We start from the raw sequence: 15,054 nt of genomic DNA, 5'->3' as shown, positions 1-15,054 counted from the left end.
GATTGACGCATCGGAGCATAGCTGCAGAAGTTGTCTTAGAGTTAATCGTAGTTAGCACGATGATTAAGCTTGAAAATGGGAGGTGATCCCATTAGCTTAATCTTGGGGCAATTGGGCCCCTGAAAAGATTCAAATTGGGCCGAATGGAGCGAACCATTCGGACCCTGATTGCACCAGGCGGTGCAACCGCCTAGGCCAGGAGGTGCAACCGCCAGGGCTGCAAGACTGGGCGGTGCAACCGCCCAGAGCTCGGTGTTCGAGCTAGACTAGGCGGTGGAACCGCCCTGACAGAGAGGTAGCACCGCCTGAGCTCGGTCTTCGAGCTCTGGCAGAGCGGTGCAACCGCCTCAGTCAAGAGGTGGCACCGCCGGGGGCTCTGTCTTCGAGCCAGACTCAGGCGGTGCAACTGCCTCTGACAGAGAGGTGCAACCGCCTGGGCTCAGTCTCCGAGCTCTGCCAGGCGGTGCAACCTCTCCAGTCAAGAGGTGCAACCGCCTGATCCCGAAATTCTGGGATTTGATCGATTTGATCGTTTTGAGCTCCAAATTTGAACTGGGATGGGGCCTATAAATACCCCACCCATTCAGCACTGAAAAGATACAGATCCACACCGAATTCTTGATCTTTTCAGTGATTCTAAGAGCTCAAATTTGTGTAAAGTCCTAAAGTTCTCCTCCTTCTGTTCTTCAAGTCTTGAGTTGTAAAGAGAGGAGAGAAAGGATCTGTAAAGGTTGTCTCCTGAGCCTGTCAAAAGGAGAGAAACTGTAAAAGGGCAGTTAGCCTTCGCCCATTGAAGGAAGGCAGCTAGTTGACGTCGGTGACCTCGTCGGAGGAGGAAGCCAAAAGTGGAGTAGGTCAAGACTGACCGAACCACTCTAAATCTCTGGTTTGCTTTTACCTTGAGCACTTTATCATTACTGCAAACCTCCTACATTGCTACTGCCCTCTGCGCCTTTACGAACGAGTTTCTAAGCTCTGATCTTTCAGAATCTGCATTCAAACGTAAATCGTGTTTTCGTACGATCTTCACACTGCAGTTTACGCTTACATTCGGATTCCATTTATAACTGCAAATTGCTTTCTACGTAAAACGCTTTTCAAGGTTCAAAACTGCTTTTAGACGTAAAATTACGTTTAGACGTAAAACTGCGTTTAGACGCAAAACTACGTTTAGACGCAAAACTGCGTTTAGACGCAAAACTACGTTTAGACGTAAAACTGCGTTTAGACGTAAAACTGCGTTTGGACGTAAAACTGAGTTTAGACGCAAACTGCGCTTAGACGCAAACTGCACTGTGATTCTGCTTTTATATCGAAATCGTTTTTTATCGGACGAACGCAGCTTTCGTTTTTAAAATCGCTGTAAGATTTCCGCTGCACTAATTCACCCCCCTCCCCCCCCCCTCTTAGTGCTCTCGATCCTAACATAACTAACTACGTAAGATAATTTATTATTAATTCTTATTTTCTTTTGATAATTCATTCATACTTGAGTATTTATTCATATATATATATATATATATATATATATATATATATATATATAGTAACATAGTCATCAATGTAAAAAAAAAATAAACAAAATACTCTTCTGAATTTAACTATACAATTATGATCCTATAATAATATATTACAAGTATAGATCGAATGTTGCTTGCACAAATCAGATATGCACGATGAAAATTCTTTGTGATGGCGATTGGATTAGCTTTCTATCTATCTTTTTGATGTAATATGCTATTTGATTGTTCTTTAAAAATTATAATATGCGCTTTATTGTTTTGTTTCTCCCAATGTCTCTTCTTACATTTGTGTGGGTTCTCTCTCAACCTCGACAACCTATGCATGCCCCCCTCAAGTAAATTTCCTATAAAGTTTGGACCATTTGCAAAAGAGGAGACATGTTGGGGAATATAAAAAACCAAGTACTCTTAGCTTAGATGAGATGAAAGACAATGGCCACTTTTGATTATGAATGATGAGTTAGGACCCTACCCAATCATTACTCCCATCTCCCAAGATTTCCTTTAGATGGAGTCATGCAATTATATTGTACTTGGTTTCATACAACAATATGGATCATCATATCATTGTTCATCTTCATAACTTTTGTTCAAACAAGTATTTCTCATTACCATCTCTATTTCGTAATTCTTAAATTGACTACCAAGAAGCAAATTCACATATTGTTCAATAAACTATCATAAGATTCAACTATAAGGGTCTTTTGTCATCATTGAAATCATAAAAAGCTAACATGTTTAGTTAAGAATTCTTATTAAGAGTATTTAAGAATGTTTAAATCTCTTCTAACTACTGCATATTTGCAGGTTATGGACATACATATTCTACTATGGTAATAGATATGTATAGCTCTTTAAGTGTACTAACAAACTCATTCTCACATATATGGAAGGGTGATGGATGAAGATGGCACACTGTGAGGACATGAGTGACTTTGAAGCCAGTGAAAGCTTCCACCATGATTCCAAGAAACAAAATTCCAGTTGCCCTCATCATCCCCACCATGCATGGATTGAAGTCCTATTGGGGGGGTACTCAACCAAATCAATAAATCATGGATTCCTTTCCAAGTGTTGTTGGACTTTAAGGGAGAGGACACTGCCCTTTGTTCCTAGTGGGGTCACACTAAAACACTTGGGTCACTCACTACTCATGACCAATGTAGCAAAGACATTATTTCATTGGCTTGTGGGACAGTACTAGGAAGAAGAATACATACAGAAAAGCATGTTGGAATCTATGTCAGATCAATTTGCTGGGTGGACCTGATGCTTTTACATGTTCTAATGCCAGCTTGATCATTAACTGGTTATAAATCTTACCATGAAGTGATATAGCATGAAAGCAATGGTGGTGTCACTTATTTTGGTGAAAAATGCCAATGCTAAATCAAGGATGACAGATATAACTGGGATTCAAAGAACATTCTGTGATCTGCATATCTTTGCTTTCCATCATCATAGAATCCAAGCACACACTATTTTGTGTAAGATATTACTGAAGGTTAAATGAAGAACAATAAAATTCATAAAGTTTCAGAAGTATATATATATATATATATATATATATAAGCTATATTAAAAGTTGAACAGATAAAGTGTGATTAAGTCAACTAAAACATAAATGAACTTAAAGATGAGTCAATCATCAGAGGATGTGAAAAAACTAAATAAACTCCTTAAGATGCACCAAAGGTTGAGTGAATTAAATTAGAGAACTTACAGGATGAGTCAACCATTACCTTGGAGTGTGTCTGTTTACATTACCTTTCATTAGGATGCTACTATTTGGACAGACTAAATCACCCCTGCAAACTATAGTAATGTCAAATCAGTATCAGAATAAAAAATCAAAAATAAAAAATCATATGCATAGAACATGCTAGTAATAGCACTCACCATAGGTGATCAATGTATTTGAATCAGGAATAAATCAAGAATGAATGGTTTAAGGGTAATGCGTGGAAAAAAGAAACAGTGGCTGATATATTTGGGATGCTCTCTAAATTTAAATCTGTAAGTTGCCATAAGGATAGAGTTTGTTCTTTGTTACTAAACTGATGGATGCAAAATGACATTGTGCATGGTAACCCAATTCAAACTAATAGGATGGTTTCAGGGTTAACAGCATTGTTCCACAAGCAACCAATAACTGTTAGACAACACGAATGAGAACGTATCATCAACTAGGGTTTCAGCAAAGATTTTAAGTTTCACTTGAGCAATATAAATATAAGCTACTTTTACAAGTCACAAGGATTACATGTCCTCGAGTTGTCAAATATTGGCACATCAGGCCAAATACATATCCATAGTTTTAGCCAACAGATACATATATCTGTATCTCCAATATGGCTTTTCAGATTGCCCTATGGGTAAGTAATTGCACCTCCAATATGCATTCATTAGCACCAATCAGGGTTTTGCCGCCACCTTGTTCAGGGCTGCATTGATCCTGTCCTCCGGGATGAGGATATTACCTTTGGAGTCGAGTCTGCAATACTCGAAGAACTCCAGTATTTCCATGGAAATATTTTTGACCTACAAATAGCAGTGCAGCATGTGGGATTTTAATTTCAACAAACCAATCAGACTCGCAGAAGCAGTTGGGTGAATCTATAAATGATGACCAGCAATACTTACAATGTTCATGTCGACCCGGAGTTCCTCAAACCATGTGGTCAAGTCCTTGTCTTTGAGAACACAAGCAATGTATATGCAGGCTAAAGCAATCATATGGGGAGGGTGTATAAGAATCAGATCCATCTTGTAGGTATCATTTACAAGACCCCTGTTTGTTTAAGGTATAGAAGATCAGAATGTGTTCCCCTTTCATTAAACAAAATGCATACGCACATGTCAAGGAATAGCCCACATTATTAAAATTTTAAATTTATTTTTCTTTACCTCACAACTATTGTTCCAAAATTGCTATAAGAAAATAATACCAGTGGTAATCAGTATAGCCTGTATATTAACTACTATTGGTCTCTGAATGATTGAATCATTTTGGGTTTATGTATTTACGAAAGGCAAGTTCAATCATGCACCAGGCATGATGAAAAGGTTTTTTTGTTTTTGTCCTATCCAACTAAAGTGCACTTACTATCAAAGAGAGAATATTTACTGCTCTAACATTGGCACTCAAGCTTGGGTTGAGCTTCTTAAGTGAAAAGAAACCTACACAAATTAAGCAAAAAATTAGCATATTGAGTTTAATCGCTTACCAGGCAACCTGGGTCAGATCTGTTATACCAGCATCCTGCAACAACCTGTCAAGGAAGTCTTGATTTTATTCTTAAAGCTGAATTGACCACACAGTTGTTTTGCAAAGTTATACTGTTTAAAGAACTTGCTCATTTGAAGGAATACTTGACTTTCCCCTTTTCCCTTCATTTTTTTCTAATAAGGCGTGCAATATGGAAAAACTATCAAATTAAAAGGTACCTTAAAAATTGATATAAAGGAACTTAGTGATAATACCAAAACAATTTAAAATTTGGCTTTATGCTTCTGAACAATCAGAAACTTACAAGACATGCATCTGATAAATTTTCATGTTGCTGTGAGGAATTGAAACCCTTTATATCACTTGCCACATATGTCAAATCACAGATAAAAAACTTCAGTAACCATTGACTTATCAAGAAATAGTGCAGGGTTATTTTTCTGCATGCACCGAGGGGAAAGAGGGAAAGGGAATTCCTGAAACTTAACCAATTTCATAATTTCTGTGGAAAAATAACATGATCCAACAGAAAGTCGGGTGCATCAACAAAACTAATAGACCCATCTTTAGCCTAGCAAGCTTGACTTCTCTTTTGGAAATTATGTCCTTCACTCCATAGAACCATGAAAAAGTTTAAGCCTGTATGAAAATTTTTTATCATTCTGTCATGATGTTCCTACCATGCTGGAAAGCCTAGGATTTATAACAGGTGATCTCCTCCTAGCTTAGAATAGAGCTTGTGTGAAATGTGAATCACTTACCTACTAATCTTTTTGATGATGCAAGCAGAGTTGGCGCACAGAAATTAACTGCTACACCTTAATGGCAGTGTTTTTTTTTCAAATTTATGTGAATCTAAAGAAAGGGCCAAGCAGAACTTAGACGTCATGGAAGGGACAAGTTCAAAGAAATCATTACGATCAATTTAACATTGTTCATTTGATAGTGGCAGAAAGTATGGAAATCTAAACGAAAGCAGCAAAAGCCAATACCAAACTACAGGTTTTTTAATTCTGATAGGTAGGCTTGTTCTCCCCTGGGCCTATCAGAGACGGTAAAGGCCAAATTTTGTTTAATAGACAAATGTCTTCAACCTATCAAAACAATAAGCAACAAACAAGAACTTATCCGAAGTGCAGTACCTTTCTAGTAGGCAATGCCTTTGACCTGTCCAAAGTAAATATACGAACAAGCTTTTCTAGTAGTAGTTCATCTTCTTAAAAGTCCCAGAAATGGTGTCTCAACTCCTTCCATGAATGGGATGTTGCACCTTATGTGCTTGGCCACACAATAACTAATCAGCCTAATGATGAGCTGGCCCATTGAACAAGATGGTGAACAAGCCCAACTAAGTATCTGATATAGAGTTCTATAACACTGTTCTCGGATCATTAAGAAAAAGATTCAATCTCAACATCCAGTTCAGCCAATCCAATCATTCCAGATTGACATGGCCACATACTCTACCACCAATCTTAAAACTTCAAATCAATCAAGTGGATCTCAGTCTCTCCTTTCTTCTTTCTGATTCATCTTGTAATGTTGATAATATTGTAAAAGAATAAATGTTTTATGTTATGTTCTTATTCAGTAATTTATTTGTGCTAAGAGCTTATTCGAACTTAATTGACTAATTCCATTGCATCAAGGTTCATTAATTAGATTGTATAACATTCACCTTTTATTCAATAGTTGCAAGATATGTTGAAAATTTCAACGTATCTTGCAACTATTAAATAAAAGGGGAGTTATACAATGTAGTTAGTGTACCTTGATGCAAAATTAATATTATGTACATCGATCCTTCCCAGAGCCGGATTGGGGAACTCTTTCTGTCAAACATATTCAAATCAAAAAGATTTTGCTCGCTATGCATGAATTAACCCCCTAAAAAATCAATTCCAATTTACTCAGACCTATTCAATGTAATCCACATACCATTATATACTGTAAATTCAAGTATCATATCTTCTATATATTAGAAAGCCAGCAATCAAGCTAAACAGCCTTATCTCTTATGATTATGCAAGCTTCTATCAGATACCCTTAATTTTCAAGATATTTAGAAGGGGATACTTAAACAAAGCACCTAATCCAAAAGGTATAATCTAACACAGTCTTATATACACATGATTTGAGACTCGAACAAAGCTTACTATGAGAAAACTATGGTAAATAACCAACATATAACCTAAGTGTCATATAATGATAAATCACATAATGCCAACAAAATCTATAAAGAAATTTTTTGAACAGTTCAGTGATATAGACAAAAACTTACTGAAGGAGTGGACGATAAGGGTGAAAAACAACTAAATAATAATCAAGGGCTTCCAGAACCTTCATTTCCATTTCAAGAATGTCCTTGATTTCAAAGCGGTATTTTTCATCTGAACTTGATGCACCTGCATCTGATATACGTAATTCATAATAGGTCACCGGAACAATAAGGACATAAGAATAATAATGACCCTAAAACATTAAATGGACGATATGTTAACAAAGATAAACAATTACACATTTTTTTGATGTAAAATACAAGGAGTCTAGCCTGCACGGTGCTCTCCTCTACTTTCGATGCCAGGTACAAGCAAGTTGGTGCAACTAGGCGCGGATCATATTCGGTCATGCTCTTCCTGCACACAGAAAGCAAAGCAAATAGCCAATTTCAGAATATCTACCACTCTGAGCTAAGCATAGGATTGCTTGTGAATGCTGTAAATGAAAATATTACAAACAGTAAGAAGGAATATTTTAATCATCAACTTGAAGAAGAAGATTCATAATAAGGAAACTTTTCATCAAATGAACTTTTCTAACATTTCGTCAATTACATTTAACTATTCATCAGACTTTTGCATTATTTGGGTCCCACAGGCACCTGTATTAATGGTCCATCAAATACACAACTAAATTTACACCCTAAGTCCTAACTAAAGTTGTAAACAATAAAATATTTGTTTAGTTGATAATGAGGATGACTAGCGCAGTTCAGTCAAAAAATGTAGACTTGATCCTCCTACCTGCAATACTGTGAGTCTCCAACTCCTTACTAGGAGACTGAGATTAGGTGTCCAAGTCCTTCAGGATTCCATATGTTGTTTGCTAGATGCAGTAATGGAGATTGCAAAAAACAATGTTGTATTGAGTGCATACAGACTCGAATCATATGTGAATTATGCAACATGATGGAAGACTAAGTGGCTCAGGTGACGTAACAAGGGCTCTTTCAAACATGACTATTGCAAAGTCAAAATCTTCAAACTGCTCTTTAACAAGTCCAGATGAGCTCAGAAGAGGGCTGATCGATTTCATTTTAGGTGACATAACGTAGCAATAGCTTCGCCAGCCAAAGTATAGAACTTGAGGTCTTCCTGTGCTTTTAAGTATTGCAGACCAAGTTTCAAATTATACAGGACAACAGTTGTACTGAGTTAGGTAGAGATCCTCAGGTTTACCAACCATCTCAACTCATTTCCAATTGATATTATTATTTTTTAAGAAAATCTTCCAATCCAATTTCTTTAAACGAGCTAACCCAATCTTGTGAACCTTGGAATCTTTAGAAAAATGATAATTTCGTGCTTGAGGCTCCTATCAATGACTACTGTCTTTATGTCTGAGGCAGGAAGGGTAACGGGCCTACCTATCTCGATAGGACACCAAAAAGGGCGCAGTTGAGTGGTTCCATATTGCCAAGCCAAAGGGCAGAACTTCTGTACATGATCATAGTATATCACATGTTCTCATTCTCACAGCATTGAAGAGTACCTATATAAGGTCTCAACTTTGAATTAATGTAACATAAAACCTATTAGTCTGAAAAGCACCATGCAAAGCAACATAAGTTCACAGCCTAATTGACAACAAGTAAAATCTCTATTCAAGCAAAGCAAAGAAGTTATTTCCATCACTCAACCAACTGACACAAAAGTCATATAGAAGAAACCATAACTTTCCAAGATTTCCATGAACGTGAAACCATGCCTTGCACATTTCAACAAGACTCTCACTAGTATTTTTCAAATTATATGACTTTCACATTGATTAGAGGACTATTTCTAAATCTACTTAAACTGTATGAGATGGATTTTGGAAAAAAAAAAAAAAAAGATCAACCAACTTATAATATGTAATCTGTTCAACTAACCAAACACCAACAGAACTCACACTGAGCCTGCACTACCTAGATAAGATTAAAAAAAAGATTCTTAAAATTTTCCAAGGCATTTCTAGATAACCTATTAACAGATCTGAATATGTTTTCTTTTAGTCTTAAATGGAAGTAACAAATGTCTTTCCATGTTCTCTTGAGAAAATTTATCTACAGCAATTATAAGTTGCAAGAAAATTAAAAATGCCATGGCATATCAAATCCCTAAAGTGGATGGGAATTTGAATATACCTTGTATACACACGTCTGAGATATGTAATTGCAGTTGCTATAACCCTGAAATTAATGTAGATTATTAAATAAGAAACATAAAGATTCAAAGCTAAAGCCATAATACATAACATCATGTAAGCCTTCAATTTAAAAGAAAAAAAATAAATTTACAAAAAAAAAATAAGTTTTTGCTTATATTGACACTATCAATGACTACTTTCTTTATGTCTTTATGTAACATATTTCTGTAAAAAGTAAAAACTATCATTTTTATGTGGTTTTATCTTTTACAAATCAATGACTACAGTCAGACTTTTACAGCAAATCCTACACAATATACTATACCTGTTTTTCTTTGTTCCCTCTCTAGACTTATTTGTATTTTCTATCCATTTTTTATGGCATTACTGCAACAACAAACTTAGTTTCTATTGTGCTATATTTACTGAATGCTGCATCTTAATTTTAATTAGTTAAGATTCACCAAAGTACCATTTGTCAGGGATGGTATCCAGATTCTTCATTAATTTCAATTTCTTTTTGTGTAGCTGGCATGATCAGCTAGACAAGTTTTGGCATGGCTTGGGATGCTGAAAAATGTCACTAAGGCAGCCAACCAGAAGGCCTAACACAGGTCATTAATCACCAGCCTGCTACCAATATCATGGAGGTAAAACAACTCGTGTTTCATCTATTCCACAAAACAATGATTAATTTATTTTTTGAACTAAATATAAAAAAAGGTAAATGGAATTAAATAGATTTTGTAAATATTTATCATCAACCGTTTGTTATTAGGGATTTCTTTGCTAATGAATCATGCTAAGTTAGCAGGTTAGATGCATACAGGATAGTTTTTAATATTCACCCTGAAACATAAAAATATATCTATTTCCTTCTACTTGTCAACATCTGAAATTCAACCCCTACAAATCTTAGTAACTTCAAACCACTAAAGGTCTTAGTACTATTTAATTGCTACCATATGCATATGCTCAAGATCAAACTAAAACATATAAGTAGACTAAGTAACCATCATGAGAGCAGCATGTCATTGTGACACTGCATGATACATGCTTGGAACTAGCAAGTTACCGTATCAGCCCTATACAAAAACGATGCTTATAGCCATGGTTCGCCTTACTGGTCCGTATCAGTACCAATCAGTTATCGGTACAGTATGTACCGAACTGTACCAAGCATATTGATACATGATACATGAGAACGTACCGATGGTCTCCTATCATACTGGTATGTATCACCCTCACTGAGCGGTACAGTGAACCTTGCTTATAGCTATCCTAGAAAGCAACCGTATCAGCCCTATACATAGTGATGCTTATAACTATCTTGTTATCTTTGTTGTCATAGTATTATCAAACCAAACTGGGTTTTCTCCTTCAGTTGCCACATTAATTGGTAATGGGACACCAACGGTGTAAAGCAGCCTGTTGATTACTAAAATGAAGATAGCCAAAGAGTGTCCATAAATCCATATCAAAAGGTGAATCTTAGTTTCATCAACCCAAAAAAAGGTTCAGAAATGGATATCAAAGTGACAAACTGACATAGATTAAGTGGTTGGCAAAAAGGGAAAACCAATATCTAACACATAAGAATCCACATCAAATAGACAGTTTAAATACATAGAGTAGGTAGGAAAGGAGTAAGACCAAACCTTTGCCTCACTTTAACATGTAAAGCCAACTTCCAAATTTCTGAAAAAAAAAAACATGTTTGCTATCAATTAGAACAAAAGAAGTTCCAAAATACAAATAATTGGGACATACTTGTGAAAAAAGTAAAAGAATATTATTTCTTTTTAGAACAATAATCAAATTTTGGTCAATATGATTCCAATAAAACAAAAAAAAGTGTTTAGTTGATGTAATAAGTGGACTATCAACAGTATAGGACTATAAAATAAAACATAGAATAGACTAATCAAACAACAACAACAAGGCCTAAATAGTATAGAATAATCAAAGAGCAAAAAGAAAAAGAAAAGTCTCTTAGGAAAATTGCTAAATACTAAATAATAGAACCTATTTAGATAAGCAAACATTTCTATATATTAAATTATAATCTTTTCCTGGATGAAATAACATAATGAGTTTCACATATGTCAAAATTACTCCCTTAAGATTGCTTGCCCGTTCCAAAGGCATTCTTAGACATAAACTCCTAGTTAATTTGTTCTCACATAAACTTCCTCAAACAAAAAATAAAAATTCTCCTATATTACTCATCCATTAATTTCATTTCTATAAAAGAAAAATGATGGATGATTCTAATAGTCATTTTCACATTAAACTCATTACCAATGGTTTCCATTCCATGGCAAAGGGCACATACTAGTAACCTTTTCTAGCACTGTATATTGTGTCGTGTTATACTAGCACTAGTCCAACCATGTGTCAGAACAGTTTGCTGCATGACAACCCATGCCGGGCCAATCCTTAGTCACTATAATGATAAGATTATTGTTTTAGCTCCCAAAGGTGTTAGTGAAGCTAGTGCACAAGGCTCCCGCATATGTAGGGTATGGGAGGATCAATGTATGCGGCCTTACCCAATAAAGAGATTGTTTCGGAAACCCAAACACTGATATTTTAAATCGAAAATGTTTGTAATATACTATGCAAAAGAAAACTAACATGGTTCAGCCAATGCCCATACAACGTAAAAAACTTCCACTTTCAAGAAAATTGATTACAAATCTGACATTAACTATTCCCTAATATGTCTCTCTCTCTTTTTCACTCGCAATCTCACTATGTCACAGTTCCCCTAAGATACACCGCACCGTGACCACTCATGACTTTGCAACACCTCAAACCTCAATTATTGCGTCACACAAAGAACCAGTGGCCTCTAACATACTACTCATACAGCGACATCTAAAGTAAAACCAGTCGACTATATAATATTTTAAATCCTGACAATGCTAGGACTGACAGTCTTAATTTGAACCATCACATCACATTAGTTTGACACAAATAGGAAGAAAGTTGCATATAGCACCTTAATAATGTACAAAATAGATAAGCCATACTCCTCAACCCTCCCCAGTGCCGTAGTTATCATGAATTGCTGATTACTGCAGCTGCAGATTTTCAAGTGCTAGAAAACATAAAATATGGTGTAGATGTCATTCCTATAGGAAGTGTGGAACAAGGATCTTCATTATGAACCGACAGGTACATACCGGCCAATATTTACAGGTTCGAGTGTGAATTGAGATGCGGACCGCCCATTTTCGGAGGGTCAGGGTCCAATACATGGCTTATTTCCAGGTAAGCCTAGTTCTTTTTTCATTAGAATAATGTTTCGCCCCGCCCAGCTCTCTTTCTCATGCAATTTCTCTATCTCTCGCGCTCGCCTCCCTCACGCCGGCTGCTATCACCCGCCCGCTGCTCGTGTCACCCGCCCGTCTCTTTCGCATACGTAGAAAAAAGGCATTCTCCGTATCCCACTGCTCCATGATTATTTCGATTCTCACGTAATGAGAAGCAAATTTCACAAACATTTCATATAAGTGCCGAATCAAAACAAAGGTGACACCATTGACCACTCCAACAATCAAGAGGATTCATGTGGAAGATAACGAAAGCAAGAAAAACCTAGAAATCCGAGTAAGGGGATGGGAAGGGAGAGATGAGATGAGCTTACGGAGGCTCATGTGGATCTTGATGAGCCGGAACTCCTCCAAGGTGACGCCCTTCTCCTTATCGAGGCGCTGGACCACGTCGACCTTGTCGGGGTCGAGGAGCTGCTTGCTGCCCAGATCAATCCAACATAAATGCATCATCGAATCGAGAAAGGGGAAAGAGATGGGAAGAAACATGGACGGGAAGGAGAACAAAGAATGAATTACTAGTGCGACGAGGTCCAGAAGTTGGCGGCCATCTCCGGGGAGAAGGAGAGGAAGCGAATTGAGATGGGATGCGGGAAATTTTCTCGGAGCACAAAATAGGGTTTGCGATGATCGATAAAAGAAGCAACTTTCCGCCCTTTACTAACGGAAGAAATAAGATAAATAGTGCTTTATAAATATAAGAACAAATTAATGATTTCTTTGTAGGAGTAATGAGGCAGTTAATTAATGTTACTTAAAACAATGAAAATTGTAAATTATTAGAAAATATTTAGTGCTCATAAAAAAATAATTAAATAACCAATAACCAATGAACAATACCATAAATATTTGGAATATTTTATTCTCTTTACATGGATTGTAGAGGTACGTTGTTGAGATCTAATGTGTGTTAAAATAAAATTATAAAATATTTTATTTTTATATTATTAAGAAAATAAATCCAACTAAAAGGCGAGATTGATACGAAGAGGATATCATTGTTGCAATCAATAAAAAAATAAAAACCTCTTTGATAATTTTTTTACTAATTATATGATTTTTATTCTTATCCTCCCTTTATACTTATAACATTAAAAAATACATGAAGATACTAACTGAGTTAATTAGTAAAGATTTTATTATATCATTGCATGATCCTTTAGATTATATAGTTTCACTCACAATAATATATATATATATATATATTAAAAATATATTATTTTTTTAAAAATTTCATCCTTACATGATCAAGAGCAGCACAATAGAGAGAGTGAATTAATGTTGTCAAAAAATTATCCATTTCAAAAGTATTCGTTTCGATTAAATCCGATTCGGACGAAAATCGTTTCATAAAGATTTTAACTTAAAAGCGTATTGGAGCGTAGAGAAAACAGTAAAAATTTATAATAGCTTGCAAGAAAGGTAAATTGCTCAAGACCAAATGCAAACTAGAATTTAAAGTAGTTCGGTCGTTGTGACCTACATCCACTTTCGGATTCCTCCTCCGTCGAGGTCACTAACGTCTACTGATAACCTTCCTTCAATAGATAAGGACTAATCACCTTTTATAGTGCTTTCTCAATTTCATGAGTTTATGAGATAATCCTTACGAGTCTTACACCTCTCTTGAATGATCTCAACACTTGGAGATGGATAAAGAGTACTCTAGCACTTTTACAACACTTTAACACTTCAAAGACTCAAGATTATGCCAATACTTTCGTGTCCTTTCATGCAGAAAATGGTAGGGTATTTATAGGTCATAATGACTTCAAATTTGGAGAAAAAAATGTCACATCCTTGGATTTCGGGTACTGACGGTACCACTACCATTACCGGGTGGTACTACCACCTACCACTTGACATTGGGCGGTGCCACTGTTTGATAGAGCTCGAAGATCGAACTATGGCGGTACCACCGCCTGACAAGGGTGATACCACCGCTAATAGCATTAACTGTCAATGGTACCACCGCTCGAAGCTCCTGGGAGACTGAGTCCCGGGCGGTGCCATCGTCGACCGTGACTTCAGGTGCTGAGTGAACTGTTCAACTAGCCCAATTTAGCCCTGTTAAGGACCTAGTTGACCCCTATCTGAGTTAGTGAGATTACCTCACAATCCTAACTCAACTAATATACTAACTACGATTAAGGCAAGTGATTAGTTTGGTATGTTAATTTCTCTCGGTGATCCTCCGATGAACTTCTCAGTGAGTCTTCCGGCGCGCTTCTGGCGAACTCCCGATAAACTCTCGGTGATCTTTTGACGAGCTCTCGACGATCTTCCAACAAGCTTCCGGTGACGAACTCTTAGCGATCTTTCGACGAACTCTCGGTACATCGTCTGAATTTTCGATTCCGGCTCATCATCTGCTTTACGCCTTACTACTATCGTAGTTAATTCTATACATTTATCTCAACACATAGATTAAGTCAAACAATTTACCAATTGATTTCATCATCAAAATTCAAGATTCAACATATATATATATATATATATATATATATATATATATATATATATATATATATATATATATATATGAAGCTGTCAAACC

The 15,054-nt window shown here is 36.2% G+C and overlaps 1 protein-coding gene across 3 annotated transcripts; it reads right to left on the bottom strand.

The window, feature by feature from the left end:
• Positions 1–3,715: 3,715 nt before the first annotated feature.
• LOC103990802 (cyclin-C1-1) lies at positions 3,716–13,173 on the bottom strand. Of its 3 annotated transcripts, none has more exons than XM_009410070.3 (9): positions 13,017–13,173; positions 12,812–12,918; positions 10,818–10,857; positions 9,158–9,202; positions 7,270–7,388; positions 7,034–7,163; positions 4,751–4,795; positions 4,167–4,314; positions 3,716–4,064 (listed from the first exon to the last, which is right to left on the bottom strand). In XM_009410070.3, the coding sequence occupies exons 1-9, from the start codon at positions 13,046–13,048 to the stop codon at positions 3,939–3,941; spliced, it is 792 nt and encodes a 263-aa protein (XP_009408345.2). In that variant the 5' UTR covers positions 13,049–13,173; the 3' UTR covers positions 3,716–3,938. The 3 variants fall into 3 exon arrangements, with proteins under 3 accessions (XP_009408345.2, XP_065046746.1, XP_009408347.2); XM_065190674.1 differs by having other exon boundaries at positions 7,034–7,157; XM_009410072.3 differs by lacking the exon at positions 9,158–9,202.
• Between the last annotated feature and the right edge of the window lie 1,881 nt (positions 13,174–15,054).

This window comes from Musa acuminata, chromosome BXJ1-7, assembly GCF_036884655.1.
Source record: "Musa acuminata AAA Group cultivar baxijiao chromosome BXJ1-7, Cavendish_Baxijiao_AAA, whole genome shotgun sequence".
NCBI lineage: Eukaryota > Viridiplantae > Streptophyta > Magnoliopsida > Zingiberales > Musaceae > Musa > Musa acuminata.
The sequence above is the reverse complement of the archived record's forward strand: the minus strand, read 5'-3'. Positions and strand labels throughout refer to the sequence as shown.

Coding starts and splice junctions, on each gene's coding strand:
- LOC103990802 (XM_009410070.3), bottom strand. CDS start 13,048: ATGGCCGCCAACTTCTGGACCTCGTCGCACTA. Junction 9,203..10,817: donor CATGTTAAAGTGAGGCAAAG/GTTTGGTCTTAC, acceptor CATTAATTTCAG/GGTTATAGCAACTGCAATTA. Junction 7,164..7,269: donor ATTTTACATCAAAAAAATGT/GTAATTGTTTAT, acceptor TACGTATATCAG/ATGCAGGTGCATCAAGTTCA.